Source organism: Nanorana parkeri, unplaced genomic scaffold (assembly GCF_000935625.1).
Source record: "Nanorana parkeri isolate BGI_ZX_2015 unplaced genomic scaffold, ASM93562v1 scaffold1313, whole genome shotgun sequence".
NCBI classification, from domain to species: domain Eukaryota; kingdom Metazoa; phylum Chordata; class Amphibia; order Anura; family Dicroglossidae; genus Nanorana; species Nanorana parkeri.
In genome coordinates, this window is record NW_017307581.1 from 391,709 (window position 1) to 413,722 (window position 22,014).

A 22,014-nucleotide genomic window follows, 5' to 3' on the forward strand; every position below is an offset into this window, starting at 1 on the left:
ATACTGTAGTGGTTGGGGGGGAAACTTTTGTTAGCCTTCATATTGATCTTGGGCCCCAAAGTAGCCCTATTGGATCCTAGGCCCTGACTGTACATGGGTCCTTGACTTCTCTCCAAGTTCATTTTAAGCCTGTTCCCTGTTTTTGTATTATTGCTCTTTTTAATAAACTATAATGTAATATTGAGTCGAGTGGTGTAGCCAGGTTGTTATGGGGACTTTATTTTTTATAAAAGAACAAGATTTTTAACGAACACAAAAAAGCTGACAAGGTTGTTTTTTTTATAGAAATGGAGAGCCTGTGAATTCACCAGAAATGTTACAAAACACAAATCTATCTAGTAGCATTTAATGAATGTTCGAGTTATTTTTTCCCTTTTTTAGAATAGTGGAGGAATATACTTTTGAGTTATATTTATTCAGGCAAAAATAATGAAATGTCTGTTTTTATTACTGCAGGTGGCTCTGCTACTGCAACGTCCCCCAGTTCTGTGACAGCTTGCATCGATATGAAACCACGCAGGTGTTTGGCCGCACATTACTGCGCTCTGTCTTCACTGTAATGAGACGTCAGCTGCTGGAACAGGCCAGACAAGAGAAAGACAAACTGCCACAGGAGAAGAGAACACTAATACTGACTCACTTCCCAAAGTATGTCACATCTCTGAACACCTGTGTTGTTTTGTTCTGTGTAATTCCACCGGCCAGATCTATGCATACAATATCTGCCATAAGTGTAAATATTAATGTATATGTGTATCATATATTGACATGCTTATAATTGCAGATGTCATGGCTTGTACACACAAGAACTCAATGTAGAAGCGTATCCAGTACTTGCAGCTTTGACTTGGCATCCTGCTGTTGTTGCTCACTGTCCATAACAGACAATGCGCTAAAGGGAAAAATTCCAATGAGCCAGTCTGTAGCATCAAATATTAACCCTTGATACTCTCTTTCTGCTCCGGGCAACATGGAGGGTTCAGCAGACAGTAGAAACAAACACAGCACATGTTCCCAATTTCGATGCTTTGCAGTGCAAATATAATGTAGGTTTTAAGTTGATTTCATAAAATTCTAAAAAAAATGTCTTGCTATACCATTGCTCTTTTTAAAGAACTTGTCCCAGTAATTTTGTTTAAAGACCGAGATGGGTCTTTAAACAGTAGTAGATAAGTAGAGACATCAATACTCAAAGTAGGTTTACATATTTATGTTTTTATGGCTTGTGGAAAAGAAAGTAACAACTTAAAAGGTAAAGATTTGCTGTGTTATAGAGAGCATTTAGAAGTGTTAGTTGTGCCTACGCAGTACCCTGAAAAATTTACCTTTTTTCTTTAATTCCTCCTGAAAAATGATATGTAAATGTGCCTAGGCACTCCTGTTCTGTAGCCTCATAGGTGTATATTCATACTGTGAGATCCAAGGCACTGCTGCCGCTGACTGCTAGTCTAGGTTTGGAGTGAGATTTATGTATTCACAAAAGGGTGAAGAGTTTGGAGAAGGCAGGAGAAGTGAAAAATCTAGGACAAAATAGCTGATTTTGAAATATTCTCCAATTCAGCTCACTTTCCAGTTCAGATATATTCTCCTAGATTGTTCACTTCTCCTGCCTTCTCCAAACTCTTCACCCTTTAGTGAATAGAGCTGGTGGTGATTTTACTACTATGCTGCTCATTGTTCTCTTTGCTGGAGGCTCTGACATTCTGCTTCTACCAAGAAGGCCACCTCAACATCGAGCCACAGTGTAAAACAAGTCATAATGGGAAAGCTATCAGCTGCAGGGTGAACACAGGCAATATTGGTGACTAGTCCTCTGCTGTCTGTCAACTCCTCTTTATGGTTAGTGTTGAGGCTGTTTAAAATGAGTACATTTTGTTTTCTTATATCTGGTATAATGAGATGAATCTGTGTGTGTTAGGTTAATCTACTTAGTTCATCTTTATTCCATGTACCACTTCACATAACCAATATTATGTATTTCTGATTTAGATTCCTGTCTATGCTGGAAGAGGAGGTTTACAGTCCAAATTCTCCTATATGGGACGAAGATTTTATGTCTTCATCTTCTCAAACAAATGAGCTTGGAATCCAAGCAGGTATTTTTATTTTTCAAAAATGTCACTTAGTGACAGTGACATTGTATGCCACCTCTTTAACCTGATGACCACTATTAGCTTTTAGAGAAAAAAATGAAAATGTTAGCTTTCAGTTTTAGGCTGAGAAGTACAGAAAAGTTTCTAAAATCCTAGGAATGTGAGGGTTTTCCAAATAAATGAATGTATTTAATGCATTTTTAGCAGTGCTATTTTTCTAAAAAATACTACATATCAAAACTGGGGAAAAACTGTTTTTTCCTTTTTTTATATTTTATTTGTTCTAAGTGAGGTGTTAGGTACAAATATGTGATATAAATATATAGCCCTATCTGTCCTCTAAAAAACAATATATAATATGTGTGGGTGCACTTTGTAAGAAAGTATATTACTGACATGGAAGAATCACACAGCAAAAATGTTAAGTGTTTCAGTCATTAATGAACAGAAACTGACAAAAAGCTCAGTCACGAAGGGGTTAAAATGCCCTATGTAAAGAATTCCTTATTTCTTCCTGATGCATTGGCCCCTTTAACATTTAGTGATACTTAAACAGGTGGGATCAGCACTAGCCACATAGGCTATTTAATAAGAGCTAAAGGTGCAAACATCCTTGACATGTAATTATATCTTCAACTGTTGACTAGATGTTACAGCTTCTCATTGGTCACTGAATTAATTTATCCTTTTTAGTAATCTAGTCTAGGGTCAAATGTACAAAGCTTCCCCATCTGCACGCTCTGGCCTTCTAGCTACTGGACCAACGAATACTATGGAGAGTCATTATAGTAACTGGATCATTCTGTGGTATTCAACACTTTATTTGCCATACTCTTAATTAGTTAATCATTCCATTAAAACAGAAATCCAGTAAACATGTTAACAAAAATTAGTTGTGGTCATCAGACAAGTAATGGAACTGTATAAATATTTACTGTGTGCCTCATTTTTCTTCTGTGGCAGACCCTTGACTGACATCTGTCTGCTGGGTGACAACACAGGACAATGGGTGGAACAGTTTTGTTCGTCTCTGTAAAATTTCAATCTGGCGTACAGGGTAACTTGGAGTAATGTTAAGAAGCAGGATTTTTGTAGGTCCACTGTAGTTTTATGTAGCTCCACCATAATCTTAGTCCTTTACAGATGTGATCGTATGTGCAAACTTCTCACATCAGTGAAATAGCTCATACTTTGATTTTTAAAAAGCATGGGCCCAGCTACAGAGCTGAGAGCTGCCCATCAAAATAAGATGGCATACAACTTAAGTGCCTTGAGCAGAAAGCACTGAAAATATATGATGTAATATAGAAGGGAAAAAGGTGGCACCCCAAAACCATCTTTGACATCTGTCAGGTGTTTGGTGACTCTGATATTGTAATATTTCTTCAAGTTAAACAGATTCAGGTCAGCAGGTCTTGTCATTCAACTAATTGAAAATGACACTGCAGAGAAAATTCTGCTAGCTGAACCCAAAGGAAGTTGCCCACATGGCCCAAAAGAGCTTATGTGTGGTAGGAAGGATAGTCCAAGAGGATTCAGGAATGATGGCATGTGGAAATTCCATAACTACTGTGAGGAATGGCAGAAACTCTTGAAGGAAGTCAAGACCTACCCTGGGGTGTAGTGGTGATGGATGGATGAATGGATTGTGTCAGCTGAAAAATGTACGTTTACTAGGAAGTTGGAGTTGGATCTTACTTAATAGGAAATATTGTATGTGTCCTTCTGCAAGGTTTATTAATTACTGAATGAAAAATAAATCTCAAAATTTTGGAACTGGATTGCAGAAATTCCAAACTCTTTTTTTCTTGTTCCGCCAAATTTAACCCTATACAGAGGTATTGAATGAAGAGTCAGTGAGAGACAGGGAAGATAAAACACTTTTCCGATAATTTGTTAGCCCTCTTTAAATGGGGGACAAGCGAGTTGCCGTCTTTAAAATACTTTGTAAACTCTGGTTACTCCTCTTGAAGCACCTATCCAGTAATGGAGGGTATACAGTCTGTTATTAATGAAGGGAGCAGGCATGTTTGCAGTGCTTTTGATATGGCTGGTTTGTTTGGTTTCAGGGAGGGGTTGTCAATAAATAGGTTCTGCTATCTTAATAACAATTCCACATGTATATTACTGTTAGAGGCATGAGAAATCCATACTACTTTTTGCAGAAAAAATATGTTTAATGCTATACCTGAGTGTATTCATTAATTTTAATTATGTTAAACAAGATAGACTACTGTATATTGTATCATATGTATTTTAATATTATTGCATCTATTTCACACATGTTAGCTGTTTCTGTTTTTAATCTCAAACATTTAGGTTCCAATTGTTTCAAATTTGACAGAATGTTCTCAAATACAAATGTGTGTAGCAAGAAATTGAGCTCTAATTTTGATTTACCTTCTTTTTTATGAACACAGTAGTTATCACCAATCCTCCTGTTTCAAGAACAATTGCATATGTGGCAAGCCCATCATCAACTGATCAGCCCAACAGTGGAAGCGTGAGTCCTTCTAGCAAACCGGCACTTGAATCAAGCCTTGGTAGGTTATAACTGCCTTAGCAAGTAATTACCATACTGTCAACTAATATTTCGACTTCAAAAGATGCTGTAGAACATATTAAAATTCTTGAATTTATCAGCCCCAATTCTCTTTAAATGTTTGTGCTAACCCAGCATGTTTTGACTGTACCATTCCAGAAACCAAAGCCAGCCAAAATAGGAACTGTATACAAACATGTCAGTTTGCATTGGGCATGTTTGGTCCTAGATATCAGCTTTCATTCTACACCATACTGATCAGTTGGGAAATTCCATCCCACTTGATCAGCTGTTTATGTGACCAGGTTCAGGGAGGAAGGATTAGGGAGGGCTTAAAGACGTACTATATTCCTCAATTCAGAAAAAGAAAACCTCTTCGGGGGCTGCTTCCTTATTGTGGCAGGCAGGTTTGGATGTTCCACTTTGTCTATAAGAGCTATGCTGGCTGAGCAGGAGCTTAGTGTCCCAGTAGGGTCAACCAAGTCAAACAGGTCAAGGTGAATCTGTAAAATTAGCTGTTCATAATAAATGGTGGCACATTTTTTAGGAGTGGTAACCTAAGGAAGAAGGTTTGAAAATAAAGAACATATAAACCAAATGATGTGACTGAAAGCATACATGAAGACAAAAAAACTTACGGATGATATTGGGAAAGGTAAAACATAGGGGTCTATTCACGAAGCTGCCGAAGGATCTAGCCGTAGCTTCGGCCGATCCTTCGGCTAGCTTCGGCCCCAGGACCCCTTCGGTTCAGTAGAACCGAAGGGGTGCTGAACATTCAGCTATTCACTCACTGTCGTTCGGCATCTATAAGAATAGGCCGAACAGCAGCGAGTAGCCTGAAGTTGGATCAGCTGAGTCGAACTCCTTCTGCATTTCGGGTCGGCCGAACATGCTGAGCATGTTCGGCCGAACCGAAGCCATGCGAAGCAAGCCGATGTACGGCTGATTTCAGCCGATATACAGCTGAAATCAGCCATACCAGCCTGAAGTGAATAGCCGAACAGTGTTCGGCTCACTTCACTTCAGGTCGGTCATTCACTCGTCTGCCAACGGCAGCTTAGTGTATAGACCCCATAGTTTCCTTGTAAGACTATACGTAAGGTCACTAAGAGAATACCAGATAGAGAGCCAGGCTGAATATGATGTAATAAATTCAATATGTGGGTTCAGGTTTGAAGATGTCAGGGTTTATTGGGGTGCCAATATAAACTCAGTTATTTTTCTAGGCGACTTTTAAGAAACTTGCAAATAAGTCCAATGTTAAGGTAATACAGAGGATGACAAGTAAATAAGCGTATAGAGAGCATGAGAAATACTGCAGATATAATAGAAAGGTCCAACAGAGAAAATGAATAAAAAATGGGAGCAAAACAGTAATGTGCAGGACATGAGCTAAAAGAATTTATGGTGCAGGCATCAGATGAGACTTGGCAAGGAAAAAGCAAGAGAAAAGAAAGGAATGGTTTAATAAAGAATGAGAGAAAGTGGCTCATCAAAAGGAGAACAAATATAGACTGATGTGTAAGATGGGAAGTAAAGATGCTACATCAAAAGAAGGGAGAATATGAAAGAGATTCAGAAGTTAAGCAGACCGCTTATTTTGCCAAAATGTAAAGTAAGAGCTGAAGGCTAAATTCTACCTGAGGGCCAGTGTGTGCAAAAGGAAAGAGGGTTATCTTATAACAGATACAGTATAGGGCATATCCTAATGCTGTTGCTGTAAATAGTGCTACAATTCTCAGCAAAAGAGTAAGAGAGGAACTGCCCATGGAACAGTTTAAAGAGACATTCAAAAATTTGAGAAATAACAATTCATCATCCAAGATAGAACCCAAGCTGAGTGCATGAAAGAAGGAGGTAAGGACTTTAATGAATTGGTCTGGACTTTTATTAAGCAGCTATGGTAAGGTCTGGATAGTCCACTGTGTTCCCTTTACCTCAGTGTCATGTGAAATAATCTTTGGAGCTTCTAATTATCTACGTCTAGCAAAAGGGGAGCCCCAGTGGCAGGACCACTTACCTTACCCTGCCTTACACCAATCAAACTTTATCATTGGAACAGAGTAGAAGGATTTTGTGTCTGATACCTAATATAGGAGACTCTGGAATGTAGAAAGAGGAATATCCCTGCTTAGCTCTGTGTATAAATTATATTGCATATGTTAGCTTCATGGCTAAACCATATGTAGAAAGGGATCTAGGAAGATAACAAGAAGGTGTTGGGCCTGTTCAATGACCAATATATACTTTATTAATTTCAGAGCAGCAAATGATAGTGTCCTTTGAAAACTGCTGTATATATAGCCTCTAGAGAAGTAGGGATATCAGAAATGCTAATTGTGAACTTGCTATTGTAGGTAGTGCATTGCTGATGCACATCCAGTTTTTCTTGCCGAGACACTTCATATTATTAACTACCTCCCGGCCAGCCGCTGTGTATACACGGCCTGCCGGGAGCTTCTTGGATGTAACTGGGCGTGTATACACGTCCTGTTACATCCGCGGCGCGCCCGAGCGGGAAATCCCCGCTATTTGAAAAGAGGCAGCGATGCCCGTTAATATACAAGCGATCCGCCGGCTATAGAGCCGGCGGAATCTGTCCCCAAAAAATGGTATAAAATTCATTTCAGTACAGCGTTGCGTGACGGAATAAATGTCAGTCAAAGTACCGCAGCGCTGAACACTGAAAAATGGCCTGGCCAGGAAGGGGATCTAAACACCTGGTCTTCAAGCAGTTAATGAACAGGGCAAGGTAATGCACTGGCATGTTTTTTTCTTTAAAGTGGCACTAGAGTAGGCTATTTGAGAGCCAGGCATACATACCACACATTGCATCTATATGGAACATGTGCAGATACTGAGGAAGGCTGATAATATAGACAATATCTCTGGAGCTAAAGATGCCATTATCTGGCAGAGAAAGTAGAAAAATTAACACGTAGTGCAGGTGTTGTCATTCATAGGGGAAAACCAAGAACAAGATGGAAATGTGAAAAGCAAACTCCTTATACCTCTGGAGGCAGGGACCTTTCTTTCATACAAAAGTAAATTCAGAGAATAATGATATTGAAGAAATGAAGCCGTGTATAATGATTGGCCATAGACGTTATTATGGCCTGTAAAAACAGTTTAAATGTCAAGTTCCATGAAGGACAACAAGCTTTAGATCAATATATTTCTAAAAAAGAGAAAAGATAAAGAGGGACTATTTTGGTTTTTTTTTTATGATGACCACATCAACCCCAATAACAGTTATTGAAAGTTAGGGTTATGGGAGTATGGGACCTGGCTCTGGCCCTCCACCACTGTCCTGAAATCATTAGTCGATATTATTTTCAGAAAAACTGTCACATGACACTAAACAAAAATGTATCAGTACTTGTAAGTAATTGGCCAAGTATCAGTACTTGTACTCGCAAAATTGGTATCGGTGAGTCCCTTTATTTATATTCATAAAAGCAAAATCATACATGAAAACAGAGATGTACAAATCCCAGGAGCTCCGTGTGCTCCTTACAAATGACAGCTGCCTCCTAACTTTTGAATTTTTCTCTAGTCTAGTCTAGTCTTGGAGCTCAGAAGTATCTGTACTTGTACTTGTGCTTGTACCGAGTATGGTACTTGGTATCGGTGCATCCCTATTGAAGGTCGTTGAATTAAATCAGTGAGGATGTAATGAAGATAGCTTATGACATGGTATAGAAAGCTTTAACCCTCCATGAGTTGTGCTGATGATAAAATCCAAAATAGTCACTCTTCATCTTTTAACTTTGTGTGATTTAAAGTGGAACTAAACTCCAAAAGTGAAGATTTGCTGTGTTATAGGGAACATTTACAAATTTTGTCTAAGCAGTACCATGAAAAATTGACCTTAAATTCCTCCTGCGAAATAGCAGTGCACCTCCTGGTATATGAGGGTGCCTACAGACTCAAAGCTGTACATTTTCAGTGTTAGGTGTAGTGCAGTGTCATCTAAGGCACTGCTGCCTCTGACTGCTTGTCTCTGGAGATTTGGAGTAAGATTTGGTGATGTGATTGCTGCTCCATGTTCTTGTTGGAGGGGAAGCAAGGTCCTGCTTAGTCCTATTGAGAAGGCGACATCCACACAAGGATACAGCACAGAACAACACGCGGTAAGTCAGTAATGGGGGGTACTACAGGGAGACCACAGGCAACACTAGCTATTTTCCAGCTATTTCTTTGGCACAGCTTTCAGAGGAAGCAGTCAGCTGCCACAGGAGGCTCAGCCTTCTGTGGCAGCGAGTCAAGATGGAGAGTGGTTACAAGCACTCAGTGAACAGCTGATCGTTAAGTGTTTGTAAATAATTGAGGACATAGTATGTTTACTGTGTCCCCAATTATCAATGAAGAAGGAAGTGCTCTACATCACTTCCTGTTCATTCATGATTGTGGACATAGTAACTGATACTATCTCCACAGTTTATGAATGAACAGGAGCACTCAGTATAGAGGCTTCTTGTTCATTCATAGAGGGGCTGCAGAAAAAGAGATTTAGGACTCTCTGTCCTCAATCTCTTTTTCTATTTCAAAAGGGAAATATCAGGGGTTTGTTTAGATATTTCCCCAAAGCCCCTAAAAGTAAAGTAAAAAATTAAATAATAATACAAAATATTTTCCATTTCGTTTTCGTTTCGTTTTTGCACTTATTGAAAATATATTATAAAACATGTTGAATGGTATATTTACCATCCCAACAAGGAGCAAATAAGAGTTAATTGCTAGGGTTCATATACACTATAATGTAAGTGTATTATATAAAAAATAAAGTAGAACCCCCTCTCATCGATCTCATTCCCATTTGAAATAGTGCAATCAAAGGTTCAGGAAAATCTTGTAGTGTTCACTATAGATCAAAAACAATTTCACTGTTCATTTTCCAGCTGACAAAAGGAAAAGTAGTGAACCTTATTCTACAGAAGAATCCAAAAGACCAAGAGCAGTGGGCGACATTCCTATTGAACTGATCAATGAAGTAATGTCTACTATCACAGATCCTGCTGCCATGCTGGGCCCTGAGGTGAGTCTAGATTAACAAATATGATTACAACCGATACTATAACCTTTCCTGATTCTGCTCTTTTTATGCTGATGATGCATCAACTGAAATGATGAACAATGCATTTTGCTAAATAAAAAACTTACATCAAAGCAGTGAATTCTTTGTTAAGCGACTGGATTTTAAGCTGCTATTTAGAAAGCACGTAATATTATTATGGAAAACTTATACAAAACTATAAACTTCTACAATGAAATAGCCCATTGTTCTGCAGAGTGGTGAGGAAATGGTGAGAATTCAGATTTCTTTACTTAGCATTGATGTTAAAAAGAAATTTACTTAGGGCAGGATGAATCCGAGGAGGCAGGAAATCAATTAACGTTTCTTGGAAATATTCATTTACTAAAGTGTGCTTGCAATCTAAACTCTCACACTTCACATTAATCAGTGGGCACATGTCATGGTTGCCAAATCACATCAGGCCTTATTTATACAGGCATGTGATTATATGCATAGATAGTATGTTTCTAAACGCATATAAATGTACATAATGATTTGAAATGGTATAATTCACATTGTGTGTGTAGGTGCATTCAGTTTAGCTGCATTTAGGAAAATTTAATTCTGAGAAGGGAAAGTGGTGCAGACAGAATCTGGAGCAGTTGCCCATGGCAACCCATCAACTTCTCTCTTTTATTTTCAAAGCTTACCTGAATAAACTGAAAAGAGAAGCTGATTGATTACTATGGGGAACTGCTCACGATTCTGTCTGCTTAAGATTTGATAACCATACCCTGAGCGTCCAGGGACAGATTAGATATTTAGTGAAAAGATATCTTGTTGCACTCCTTACCGGATAGAGATACCTGTTAAACAGGTAGGTGCTTGTAGTGACCATGGATGGCACCGCGGATAAACTGAATTTGCAAAAATTTTGCCAGCACTCCAATGTTCAGTGAAAAAAGTAAAAGTCCATTTATTGTAGGAATATTGCCAATCAAAAACTAGCACTTTCGGGGCCACGCAGGGACCTGAGCGCGTCTAAATGCATAGAAATGGATTTAAATTTAAACGCAGGAGAACTTAACCTGGGAAGTATTATAATTCTCAGATGAATTTATCCTGCAAACAAATAAATCAAATGTGTGTGAATGCAAAAATTTTACCAAATGAATGTCTTTTATTAATGTAGGTGCAATTAACACATTTGCAAAAGGTGGACTATGCCTTTAAGACTAATATATGCAGTAATATATATATGCAGTAATACAATTCTCTTATTTTTTTATTTGAAACCATTTACCAAGCTGGGATTTATTCATTATCTCTTTTTTTTTAAATTTCTTAAGACCAGCTTTCTATCTGCTATTTCTGCGAGAGACGAGGCAGCCAGGCTGGAAGAGCGCAGAGGTGTGATTGAGTTTCATGTTGTCGGAAATTCTCTTAACCAGAAACCCAATAAAAAGATCATGATTTGGCTTGTTGGCTTACAAAACGTCTTCTCACATCAGCTACCGAGGATGCCAAAGGAATATATCACCCGCCTTGTCTTTGATCCGTGAGTTCTTTATGCATGTTAAAAGATATCCCCTGGGTACAGTTATGCTGATATTTTATCATAGTAAAATGAGTGTTGGTCACCTAAAACCGTGTTTAGCTTGTTAGTAATGTTCTCTATGGATGATAGTTTCAATAGTAATTGTTCAAACACAGATCTGGATGCTATTGTATTATGTACTATTCAGAGATGTACTTGTGTGCTACATTGTTAACGTAAGTCACCTGCAGTTATTCTTTTGTATTCCAAGCTGGGAATCATACTTTTGTTTTTGTACAAAGCTTTAGTAGCTAGTCCACTTTCTGATGCAATGGGAACCCCATGCTGAAATCAGTAAGATTTCAGATGCACTACTCTTTGAGCACTGATTAGAATTAAAATATTATTTAAAGGCATTTATCTTCCTTGAAAAGAGCGAGCGTCTATTCAGTTTCTATGTCCTAGCCTGATCAAAGAAAAATGTGTGCCAGGTGAGGAAAAGAGCCATAAATGTGCTTGAAGAAACTTTTCTGCTCATGTTAAGCCTGGACTGGAATGCAGAAAAAACATTTGATTTGTATGTGTTTCTCCAGTATCATTATATTTCATATAACTGAGCTCTTCCATTCTCCATGATTCAGGCCAATTTGATGTTGTAAATCCTAGCAAGGTCATTCAAGTAGTCACTCTCAAACTTATTTAACTCCGCTGTAGGATTTGTTTATTGAAAATATAAAATCCTCTGAGTCAAGGGTGTCCAGAGGCTGGGTGACATCCGGAGCCGTGTCCGAGTGTCACCCCTGTCGAGACTTCACCACGCGTGTGCACGATGATGTCATTGCGCACGCGCTGCAGTACTCTGATACATGCCATCACATGCCATCTTGGTGATGGATGCCGGCAGAGAGAGGAGGAGACAGCCACCCGGCGGGATAAGGTATGCCACCGGGTCCATGACGCCACTGCTCTGAGGTAAAATAAAATGGGAAATTAATATCATTAACATGATAAGGGATATGTATTTCACTTATTAGTGCCCATTGCTTCTTTATTTACAAAGCTCTCTATACCTGTCAGTGGATCATATGCTGCTACAATTGGTTTCTGACAATAAACAATTGCAGCTCAGTAATGGCGAGGGAAGGCGTAGATGCCGAGGTCTAGAGAAAGAGTCAAATAGGGCTGCAAATAGTATTTGGGCTATCTGATGACCTGATAACCTGCAGCTGGTTCGTGCTAAGCCTTCTCTTTCAGTGCACTAGAATAATGCAGCACAGTACTATATAGAATCATTAAGACATAAAGGAAACACCCAGTGCAGTGTACGGCATCATAAAGAGCTTTTGGAAATGAATATAGATCACTTACAATTTTGGTATAAATAAATGCAACTTTCTTAAAGCTAATTTCTCCCTTATGTTTTCAGGAGTTGTGATGCTACAGTCTGAGCAATTGATGTTTCTAAGAACATTTCTGTTTTTAGGAAACATAAAACACTTGCTCTTATCAAGGATGGACGTGTCATTGGGGGCATCTGCTTTCGAATGTTTCTAAGCCAAGGATTTACAGAGATAGTCTTCTGTGCTGTGACTTCAAATGAGCAAGTAAAGGTGAGAAATCGTTATCAGTATGTGAAAAGAAAAACGAAAAACCCCCTGCTTCATTAATCCAGAAGGATGAATGTTCAATAAATGTACAATTAGCATAGCTCAGTGGATCTTTCCATGTTCCTAATCACAGTTTTTTTTAATGAACATCTGTTTATCTTGCTTATACTTGAATGATGAAGCAGAGAGACAGACTGATGCATTTTGCCTTGGCACTTTGCAGCCAAATTTAAACTCTGCGGTGTTCACTACCCAGCTAAAGGCAACGGACAGCTGAAAACCACCCTCTTAATGTCACACTAGGGCATTTTTCTATTACAGATCATTTTTCAAGTAATGAAACTGATTATAGAATATTGCATCATTCGCAGGTTAGGAATTCTGCCCAAACATACAATTTAAAGGACATTTAATATGCTGCATTTCATTTAGAAAATGTTTTTTTTTTGTTGGAAAGCTGACCTTTGCTCCAGCACTGTTCCCTGCAGACTTATCCCTCCAGCGTCTAGCGCTACTCTTTTTTTGGTGGGTTGAATGACACCCATTGACATCCAACCTGCTTCTCGTGAGGCCAGACTGTCATGGAAACTCCTACTGGGGTTGTGTCATCATACAGCCTGGGCTCACAATGCTCCCGGAGTAAGCTACGGAAGGATGACCCACCACTGCAGTCGAGGAATGAGCTGTGACCTCACTGGACTGGCCTGAAGACTGCATGAAAAAGGTACTGTATGTATAGGGTGTTTTAAAAATAATAGAAGCTGAAGTTCTTCTTTAATATATGTAATGAAAGTATTCAATACATTTTACATGCCTTTTGTTTATACCAAAGTTGGACAACCTTGGCACGCAAAGTGCAACTACAAGTCCCATGAAACATTGCAAGATTGACAGCCACCGGCATGACTCCTTGAGATAGATGCATGCTGGGATTTGCAATTTCACCACAGCTGAAGTGTCATGGTTGCCTACCCCCGGTTTATATTTGTTCCTGGTTCCTTTAGCATGAATCAGCTTTTATTACTCTTTGCAATGCCAACACAAGGCTTGTAAAATTGTTGCAGGGGCAGCAGGTGGGAACTCAGGCATGTCCCACCAGAAAAACATCCTTCCCTACACACAATGTTTGCAGGCTAGGAAAAGACCTCAGGAAAGAAATCAATGTGCTGTATGCATGAGGAAGAAGACAAGAACATGGATAGTAGGAGTTTTGTTGTCGCAGCAGGCAGGGCTGACATTGCTGCCTGTGATTTCAAGGCTGCAGAGGCAGCTTATTACAGGAAGTTAGGAGCTGACTGGAATTTTGGCAGGGTCACCAGGCATTTGTCTGTATTTGTGGCATTTTTAAAGAGACAAAACACATGGGAAATGATCACATATTGCAGATGTACGGCATGTGTAAAACTGTTGCTGGCTTGGTCTTAAATCTTCTCTTACCTCCAGGTTATTTGAGCAGAAAAATAAGCAGGAGAAGCAGAAGCATACAATGTAGCAGTGAAAAGATAGTCACGCTCTTGATAACTGTACTTTCAAAGGGCGGACTTACTTGGTAAAAGTCATTTTTCATGTTTTTATCTTGCAGGGTTATGGCACTCATTTAATGAATCATTTGAAGGAATATCACATCAAACATAACATATTGAATTTCCTCACCTATGCTGATGAATATGCAATAGGCTATTTCAAGAAACAGGTACAATAAATGACTGCACATTTACATTTGTTGCAAATGTATGTGAGCGTATATTCTTCTACAACTGGATATTGGTTAGTATTTCAGTCTAAGCCGTAAGCAGTAGAGGACAGAGAAAACCAGACAGACTTTTCTTGTTCTTACACCCAAAATGTGTGCTGACAATTCGATCAGATATTTTATTTTACTTTACTGCCGATAAACACGCATTGACAGACATTCGATAGGATTGAAATTATGAAAAGCAAACATTTAAAAATGTCAAATCAAAAATAACACTGCAGTAATAATTCTAAATATGTGTTAACTTGAAATACACTGCGCACCTCTTTTAAAGTATATCTATCACAAGAAAAATGTAGGGGTTGCCATTGCTGATCTCCTTCTGAAAATTGCTTGGCTGGTATGGAGACTTGCTGTCTTCAGTGTTTTCACTTGCATTTCTTAGAGAGCCAGAGAAGAGTCATAAGTTCTTATCTATATAGTTACTCTGGGTCAGTGACTCAAAGTATGGACAGCATTAAAACCAGACAACTAGCATTTTCAGAGGACCACATGACCGTACTGCTGCGATTAGCCGTTTATCCTAAACTACAACCCAGATTTATTATACACACTTCTGTTTAGTGCATCAATTATAATATTATCAAACTGACAAGCCCCCTATGCCATTACCAAGCCAATGTGAAAAGCTTAATCCTAAAGCAAAAAAATAATCGAACTTAAGATTCTAAGATTAAGAGTCTAAGATTTTTTTTCCTTACATGTTTTAGGGTTTTTCTAAAGACATTAAAGTACCTAAAGCACGGTATGTTGGATACATAAAGGATTATGAAGGAGCCACTTTAATGGGATGTGAGTTAAATCCCAGGATACCTTACACAGAATTTTCTGTCATCATAAAGAAACAGAAAGAGGTAAAGTACTATGTCTACTTTCATATCAGTGGTTTTATTGCAGCTTTCTGGAGGAGACATGCCTATAGTAAAGCTGGCCATACTTTGCTAGAAATTTGGCCGAATCCTGGCAAGCAGCAGAGATTCTGACTGTGGGTGACCCTACCGGTGCCACCTTGCTCAACAAACTTTGATTAAAAAAATCAAAGGAGCTAGGTGGAAAATATGTTGCTTAAACTGTGACTGCAGTCACTGTTCAGGTATTCTGACTGCAGCGGGTACTGGCTGCTGAACACAATAACCAGTAGGGAGGATTCCTCCATTCATGCTGTTTAACGAGTATGGGGGAATCAAGCAGTTTTTTCTTGTTCAGCCAGTTGAGGACACGTCTGCATGAAAGCTTGTTATAAAGCATTAGGTGATTTACTTAAACTCAATAACATGAAAGGTATACATTTTCTACAAGGGAGTTATACAAGCAATGCACATATGGATGGAGCTCCGTAACTGCACAGCAGCCCACACTGGACCAAGGCTGAGGATCCACTCCGTAAGAAAGGGAGACCAGGTGGATCTTAAAAAAATGAAAAAATAAATAAATTTTTTTTTGGAGTGTGTGTATGTGTGTGAGATTGTGTGTTTCTGCCAGTGTTTTTGAGGGCCCGTTCACACTAGTGCATTGTGTTAATCACACGGTCCTATGGGTTTAATGCACTGTACCATGCAATCGCACCTACTGTGCATTCTGGTGTGGGAGGTGCATTGCCATTCATATGAACGGTACCCTAAACGCACCTCCTACTCACAGTTTGATCGCCCACACCGGAAAGTGTGGTACCGCAATGCCTTGCATTCCATTGCAGTGCGACTTGGGTCACGACTTTATGACCAAGGACATATGTGGGTCCTGAGGTTACACAGATTGAGAACCAATGCAAAATGATGGCAATAGCAGCCACTGCTACAGTAGGAATTAAACACACTTGTCTCTTGTCTCCAACAAAAAAACATTAAATAAAAGAAATAAAATATTTTTTTTTCAGCGTTGGCTACAGTAGAGAAGAGTTAGAAACTCTGTCAGATTTTGATTACTGTATGGAAAGGTAGAATTCAGGCGCTGTACACATATCCTTAGATAGCAGAGACACGACTCTACTTGAGCCTAATGGCCTGACTTCGACATGTAACTGAGCCAAGGAGAGCACCAAACAGACATCACTTGAGTCCAAAGTATTTTATTGATTCAAAAGTATTTTGTTACAAAAAAGAGAATAGAATCTGTCAGTGATTTAGGAATAATAGGTGGAAACCTGGTATCTTTAGGGATTGACAGTCATCATGAGTACACAGAGAACTTTACCAAAATAAATGTATGTGTTATTTCAAACCACTTACTAGATTTTCATTTTACATTTGGTTTTCACTCCCTCTGGTGGGCATTCTGCTCATTTGTATTGATTTTCCATGTATGGATTATGATTACTGTTCTATTTGTCCTGTTGACCATTATCATAGAGGTGAAATCTTGGTCTTCCATCTTGTTCCAGGGACAACTAAGAGAAATGCTTCCTTATGTTGCAGAGATCTACTGTTACTTACTGTTGTATTTTGAGGCAGGAAGTGAAGGAAACCCTGTCTAATGGGACACAGACATGGAAAAAAAACTTGACAGGGTTTTTCAGCTATTTCATAGTCTAAAAACAAAAAATGTTTAACTGTTAGTCTAACTCCCCTCTCCTGTCCAGGAAAGTGTGTCTGCTGGAGCCAGGAGATATCATGAGTTTTTAGTATTCCAGAGAGTCCCCCACCCTCTGTGCCGATGTCATTATTTTACATAGGGGTGCCCAATGTATACTTGACTGCTGTATTATTTAATTTTGTTTTCTGCATTTGGAGACTTCTATTATCTTAAAATTGACAAGTTGGTTGTTAGGAAATGTAACCAATTTGGTGCACAATGTGGTTGGGTACTACGTCATACCTGACTATTGAACACATTAATCACATATTTTTCTGTTGCACAACAGCAATGGAAATTATTTGCAATATAAAGATTAAAAATCCTTAATAAGGGTGGCTCCAGATATCTCAGAGATGTCTTCATAAAAGTGTTGGGTAGAAAAATATCGGCCCGCCACTGATTGTGCCAAGCCTTCGCTAGGTCTTTGTACCTGCATGTTTCAGTACTTTGTTACTACTTCTTAATAAGAAAGCTAAAAATTCTCTTTATGGTCCTTAGACTAGCCCAGAATGGCTTGGTTCCTGCCTGAACATCATATCGGGCCATTAAGTTAAGAAAGGGATAAGGACAGTTATGACCCCCCCTTGTAGTACTGTGAAATTGTGACTGTATTTTGGTTTACTGTGTATGAACGAACATAGCATTATACACGCCATTCTATGCTGTGTATATACTTTTTATATCCTGCCATTTTAAATCTTCCAGTGACCTTGTATGTTTGGCATGCCATACTGTAACTTCTCTACCGTCTATGTGGCAGATATATTGCCATTAGATTTCAAATAACTGTTCCAAAGGACCACTATGGTGAACAATATTGTATTTCACATTTACATGCAGACCAATCTGTCAAACAAAAGTGACAGTAACACGGGCTGGGATCCAACGACAGCACTGCGATAGAGGACTTTTAAAGCGTAACTTTAGACAATTTTTTTTTTCTCTGGGATATATGTGGCAGTATGGGAAAGGATAAGAACCTCCATCAGAATTTTATTGTGATCTATGTCTCCCTTGAGGGAAATTTCCATGTACATCCTTTTCCAGGAGACAAAACATCTCCAAAGTGAGAGGAAGTTCAACCTTTGATAGCTGTCACCGGAACAGCTTTCCCCCATTAGGAGATTTCCCTTCACCCTCTGTTCTGGTGGCATTAGTAACATTTTGCATTTTGGATTTCCCTTGCTTCCCTTTCCCAGTGATTATGATTCCCAGGACAAATAGTGAGGAAAATTACCAGGACACAGATAGCACCTTAATGCAGAACTACAACCTCTAAACCCTTACAGCCGAGGAAGGTAGCATTTTAGCCTCTATTTGGATTGAGGTTGCCATGGTGCCGCACATGTGATCAGCTATGACACCAGAGAGGGTAAAACAAAACTATAAAAAAAAGTTTTCGAGTTATACAAACATCTTTTTTTATTTTTACAGATCATCAAGAAAATGATTGAAAGGAAGCAAGCACAAATCAGAAAAGTATACCCAGGACTATCGTGCTTTAAAGAAGGAGTACGGCAAATACCGATTGAAAGCATCCCAGGAATCAGTACGTTTTGCTTTTGTTAAGTAAAACCATGGGAAGTTTATATTGATCAAAAGAAGAAAGCTCACCTAATGTGATAATGATGCATTCTAGACTGTAGAGAATGAAATGATCGTTTATCTTGCACTGTGGGTCCCAGCCAGTGCCTGATTCCCCAGTTGTTGTTTTACAACTAATGTAAAAAGTATGTTTTGAAAATGTTTTTTCTCTTAGTTTTGAATAGAATAGGGAAGGATTAGAACCACTGTCAATTGTATTGCTGTCTGTGTCCTGATTAGGTAGACTCACTTTTTCTATTTGTACAGGAGACCACTGTCACTGAGACAGAAAATGAAAATACAAAATTTTAGAGTTGTCACCAGAACAAGAAGTGCGGGTCAAATTCCAAATGGGGACACTTGTTCTGGTGAAAACTGTCTAAGAATGTAATTCTCCTCACTTAGTAGACATTTCCTCCCACTTCTTCTTGTATCTCTATGACAGGAAGTGCAGGGAAATCTCCCTTTCACTGCCCCAGCGTGACATGGACAGCAAAACATTAACTGATAGGGATTAACCCTTCCCCACTATGCAAAACTAAAGTAAAAATGTTTAGCTAAGTGAAAAATGTAATGTTACAGCAGCCACTCAGTAAGTGCTTATTACCTGTCTGTCAGATCTTATTGGAAACTTTTGTAGTGTGCAAATCACAAACCAAACTGCTTATCTCTACTATTCAGTGGAGCTTATGATACATACATGGACTATAAGTCACATTTAGAGAATATTTGTTTAAATCAGGCCAGTTCTGTCCTGTGAACTGGAACCATGCAGCCTACTGCCGGCTGACAAGTCAGGCACAGAGTCACGGACCGCGTCCCTGACTTAGGGGAGCAGCTATACAGTCTGCATCTCTGTCCGATGCAAACCACATAGTTGCTCCTGCCAGTGCTGGCACTCAGTGTGAGGCAAAACAGCTTGCGATCTGACAGCCTTCACTGAGTTCTGGCCGAAAGGGGAAGGATTAGTAAGGTCTACACCAGCCAAAGGTGCAGACTGTACTAATCAACCCCTGGATCACCAGGGAATGTGCCCTGTCCTTGCAAAAAATTAATTCAGGCGAGAGGGTTCTTTAGTTGTGTATTAGTGTGTGTGTGTGTATTTCTGTATGTGTATGGGGGTGTGTGCATTTCTTTGTGTGTGGGGGTGTGCATATTTCTGTGTTTGTGCATGTGAGTGAATGTGTGAATCTGTTGGTCCTCTGATTAAATTTAAAACCTGTGCTAAAAAACACACATATACTGACACTACACACATATACACATGTATACATGCTGATATGACACACACACAGAAATATTAACACACATGCCAACATCACTCACAGAAATTCTGACAATACACACACAAACCATCACAAAAAAATATACTGACATTTCATACAAAGAAACCATCACAAACACATACAGTATACTGACATTATAAACACACGCAGACATTAGCACTAGTAGCATATATTGTTACATTTTATTTTGATTGAAGTATGACATTTTATGAAATTTGGCAAGTGGCCCCGTGGGAGAAGAAAATTTGTCCAGTGGCCCCCAAGTGAATAGAATTTGACACCCCTGCTTTAAAGAATAAGTGCACTTATTCTTTTTGTACCCCGAACCCCCCCCAGACCTAAACGGTCCCACCCTTACCCTCCACAGTTCCATACTTACTGGAATCCAAGGACTGCTGCTCAGCTGATTGTTGACTTCCAGCGCTGTAAATCTTCCTCTCCTGGCTGTGTCTATCTACCTGCTGGGAGATGGTGTATAGAAGTCTGTGGGGGTGTAATGGGCAGGTGCGGCCAGAAGAGGGAGCATTACAGCCCTGTAATCGAAAACAATAGCAGAACTGTGCCCATCAACTCTCGGTAAGTACAGATCTGCAAATGTTGAGGGTGGACGGGATTGTCTAGCTCGGGGGGGGGGAAAGGATAAGTGCACTTTGTTTTAAAGGGCTTTTTGTTTTAAACAGCTTTAGGAGTTTGTGAAAGACCCATACATTTTCTAAAAGCACAAAATTGATAGAATAAAAAGATGGTGCTACTGTGAACTAAGCCTAATGTGTCATGTTAGTTGGGTGATATGCAGACATTTCTTACCAATATAAAAATGAGGTATAACTTTTAACATTCCTGTTTTTCAGAAGAAACAGGTTGGAAGCCGAGTTTGAAAGAAAAAAGGTAATCTATATTCAAGTTGTACACTAAAGCTTTATTTTAGTACAGATGTACAGTGTTTTTCTTACATAGCTTTTCATATATGTTTATATACGTTTCATATAATTATTAAAATAAAATGAAAAGATGAACTAACACCCTTTCTACCACACAGTCCCCACTGCACTTAGCTGCCTAGACAACAACCTCCCACTGCCCACACTACTGATGTAATGGGCCACACAGTTCAAAACTTCACTACGCAGCCTGTAACATAATAACATTGGCAATGAAGAACAGTCATTGGTCAGCATGGCCACATCACCGTGCTTGACCAATGACCAATAAGGATCCCTTCCTTCCTCTAAGAAGACATCCAGGAAGAAAGAAGGCTCAGAAGAGATTCTGATTGGTCAGCACAGTGACATGGTGATGCTGACCATTGCCCTCCCAGACTGTGTAGCGATGTCTTGAAGTAGGCGGCCCATTACATGGTGGCGTGGACAGGGGAAGGTTGTCATTTAAGTAGCTAAGTGCAGCGGGGACCAGGAGTGGAGAGGGTTTTGTGAGTTAGTTCACCTTTTCATTTTTAGCGAAAAGCTAACTCAAAACCCATAAAACATTTAATAAATAATGAAATTCTATCAATGAGGAAAATAGAAATGACATATATAATGTAATCTGTCACTGCCACACACAGTCATTCTTGTTTTTGAGTGCCCCTGTAATACTGTAGTGTTTTATTACTTGTTGATCCTGCCAGTAGATCCATGTCTTCCACCTCCCTTACCAGAGGGACACTGCAATTCATTCTACAGAGAAATCTCACTATAACATTTTTTTGTGTGGAATAAAAGCTTAAACCATACGGATAAAAGCTGGCCATTTTTAGCAGTGATATATGGTTTGCCCCAACATCTGTAAGTGCCACTTTTGCTGGATAGTCTAGCCGTTCTAGGAAGTGTAAAATCATTGGATCCATTGACAGGATCAACAGATAGTAAAACAATTTTTCAGGCACATTTTGTCATAGCTGTGGGGTAGATCAGTAAACTAAATCTGCTCATCACTAATGCTTTCTATACATGTTGCATTGTGCCGACAGGATGAGCTCCCTGAACGCCAGTCCAGGGCAAAGCATTGTGAGTGTT

General features: G+C 39.2%; 1 protein-coding gene across 5 annotated transcripts in view; it reads left to right on the top strand.

The window, feature by feature from the left end:
* Nucleotides 1-22,014, top strand: part of KAT2B (lysine acetyltransferase 2B) — a 76,986-nt gene that overhangs the window by 47,546 nt on the left and 7,426 nt on the right. For 4 of the 5 annotated variants that reach the window (XM_018569253.1, XM_018569256.1, XM_018569257.1 and 1 more), the window contains exons 6-15: nucleotides 457-648; nucleotides 1,990-2,096; nucleotides 4,517-4,636; nucleotides 9,540-9,676; nucleotides 11,005-11,213; nucleotides 12,676-12,802; nucleotides 14,382-14,492; nucleotides 15,266-15,409; nucleotides 18,564-18,678; nucleotides 20,851-20,887. In XM_018569253.1, coding sequence (XP_018424755.1) covers nucleotides 457-648; nucleotides 1,990-2,096; nucleotides 4,517-4,636; nucleotides 9,540-9,676; nucleotides 11,005-11,213; nucleotides 12,676-12,802; nucleotides 14,382-14,492; nucleotides 15,266-15,409; nucleotides 18,564-18,678; nucleotides 20,851-20,887 — 1,299 coding nt within the window. Of the gene's footprint in view, nucleotides 1-456; nucleotides 649-1,989; nucleotides 2,097-4,516; nucleotides 4,637-6,492; nucleotides 6,496-9,539; nucleotides 9,677-11,004; nucleotides 11,214-12,675; nucleotides 12,803-14,381; nucleotides 14,493-15,265; nucleotides 15,410-18,563; nucleotides 18,679-20,850; nucleotides 20,888-22,014 lie in introns of all 5 variants that reach the window. The other variant, XM_018569254.1, reaches the window with a different exon arrangement.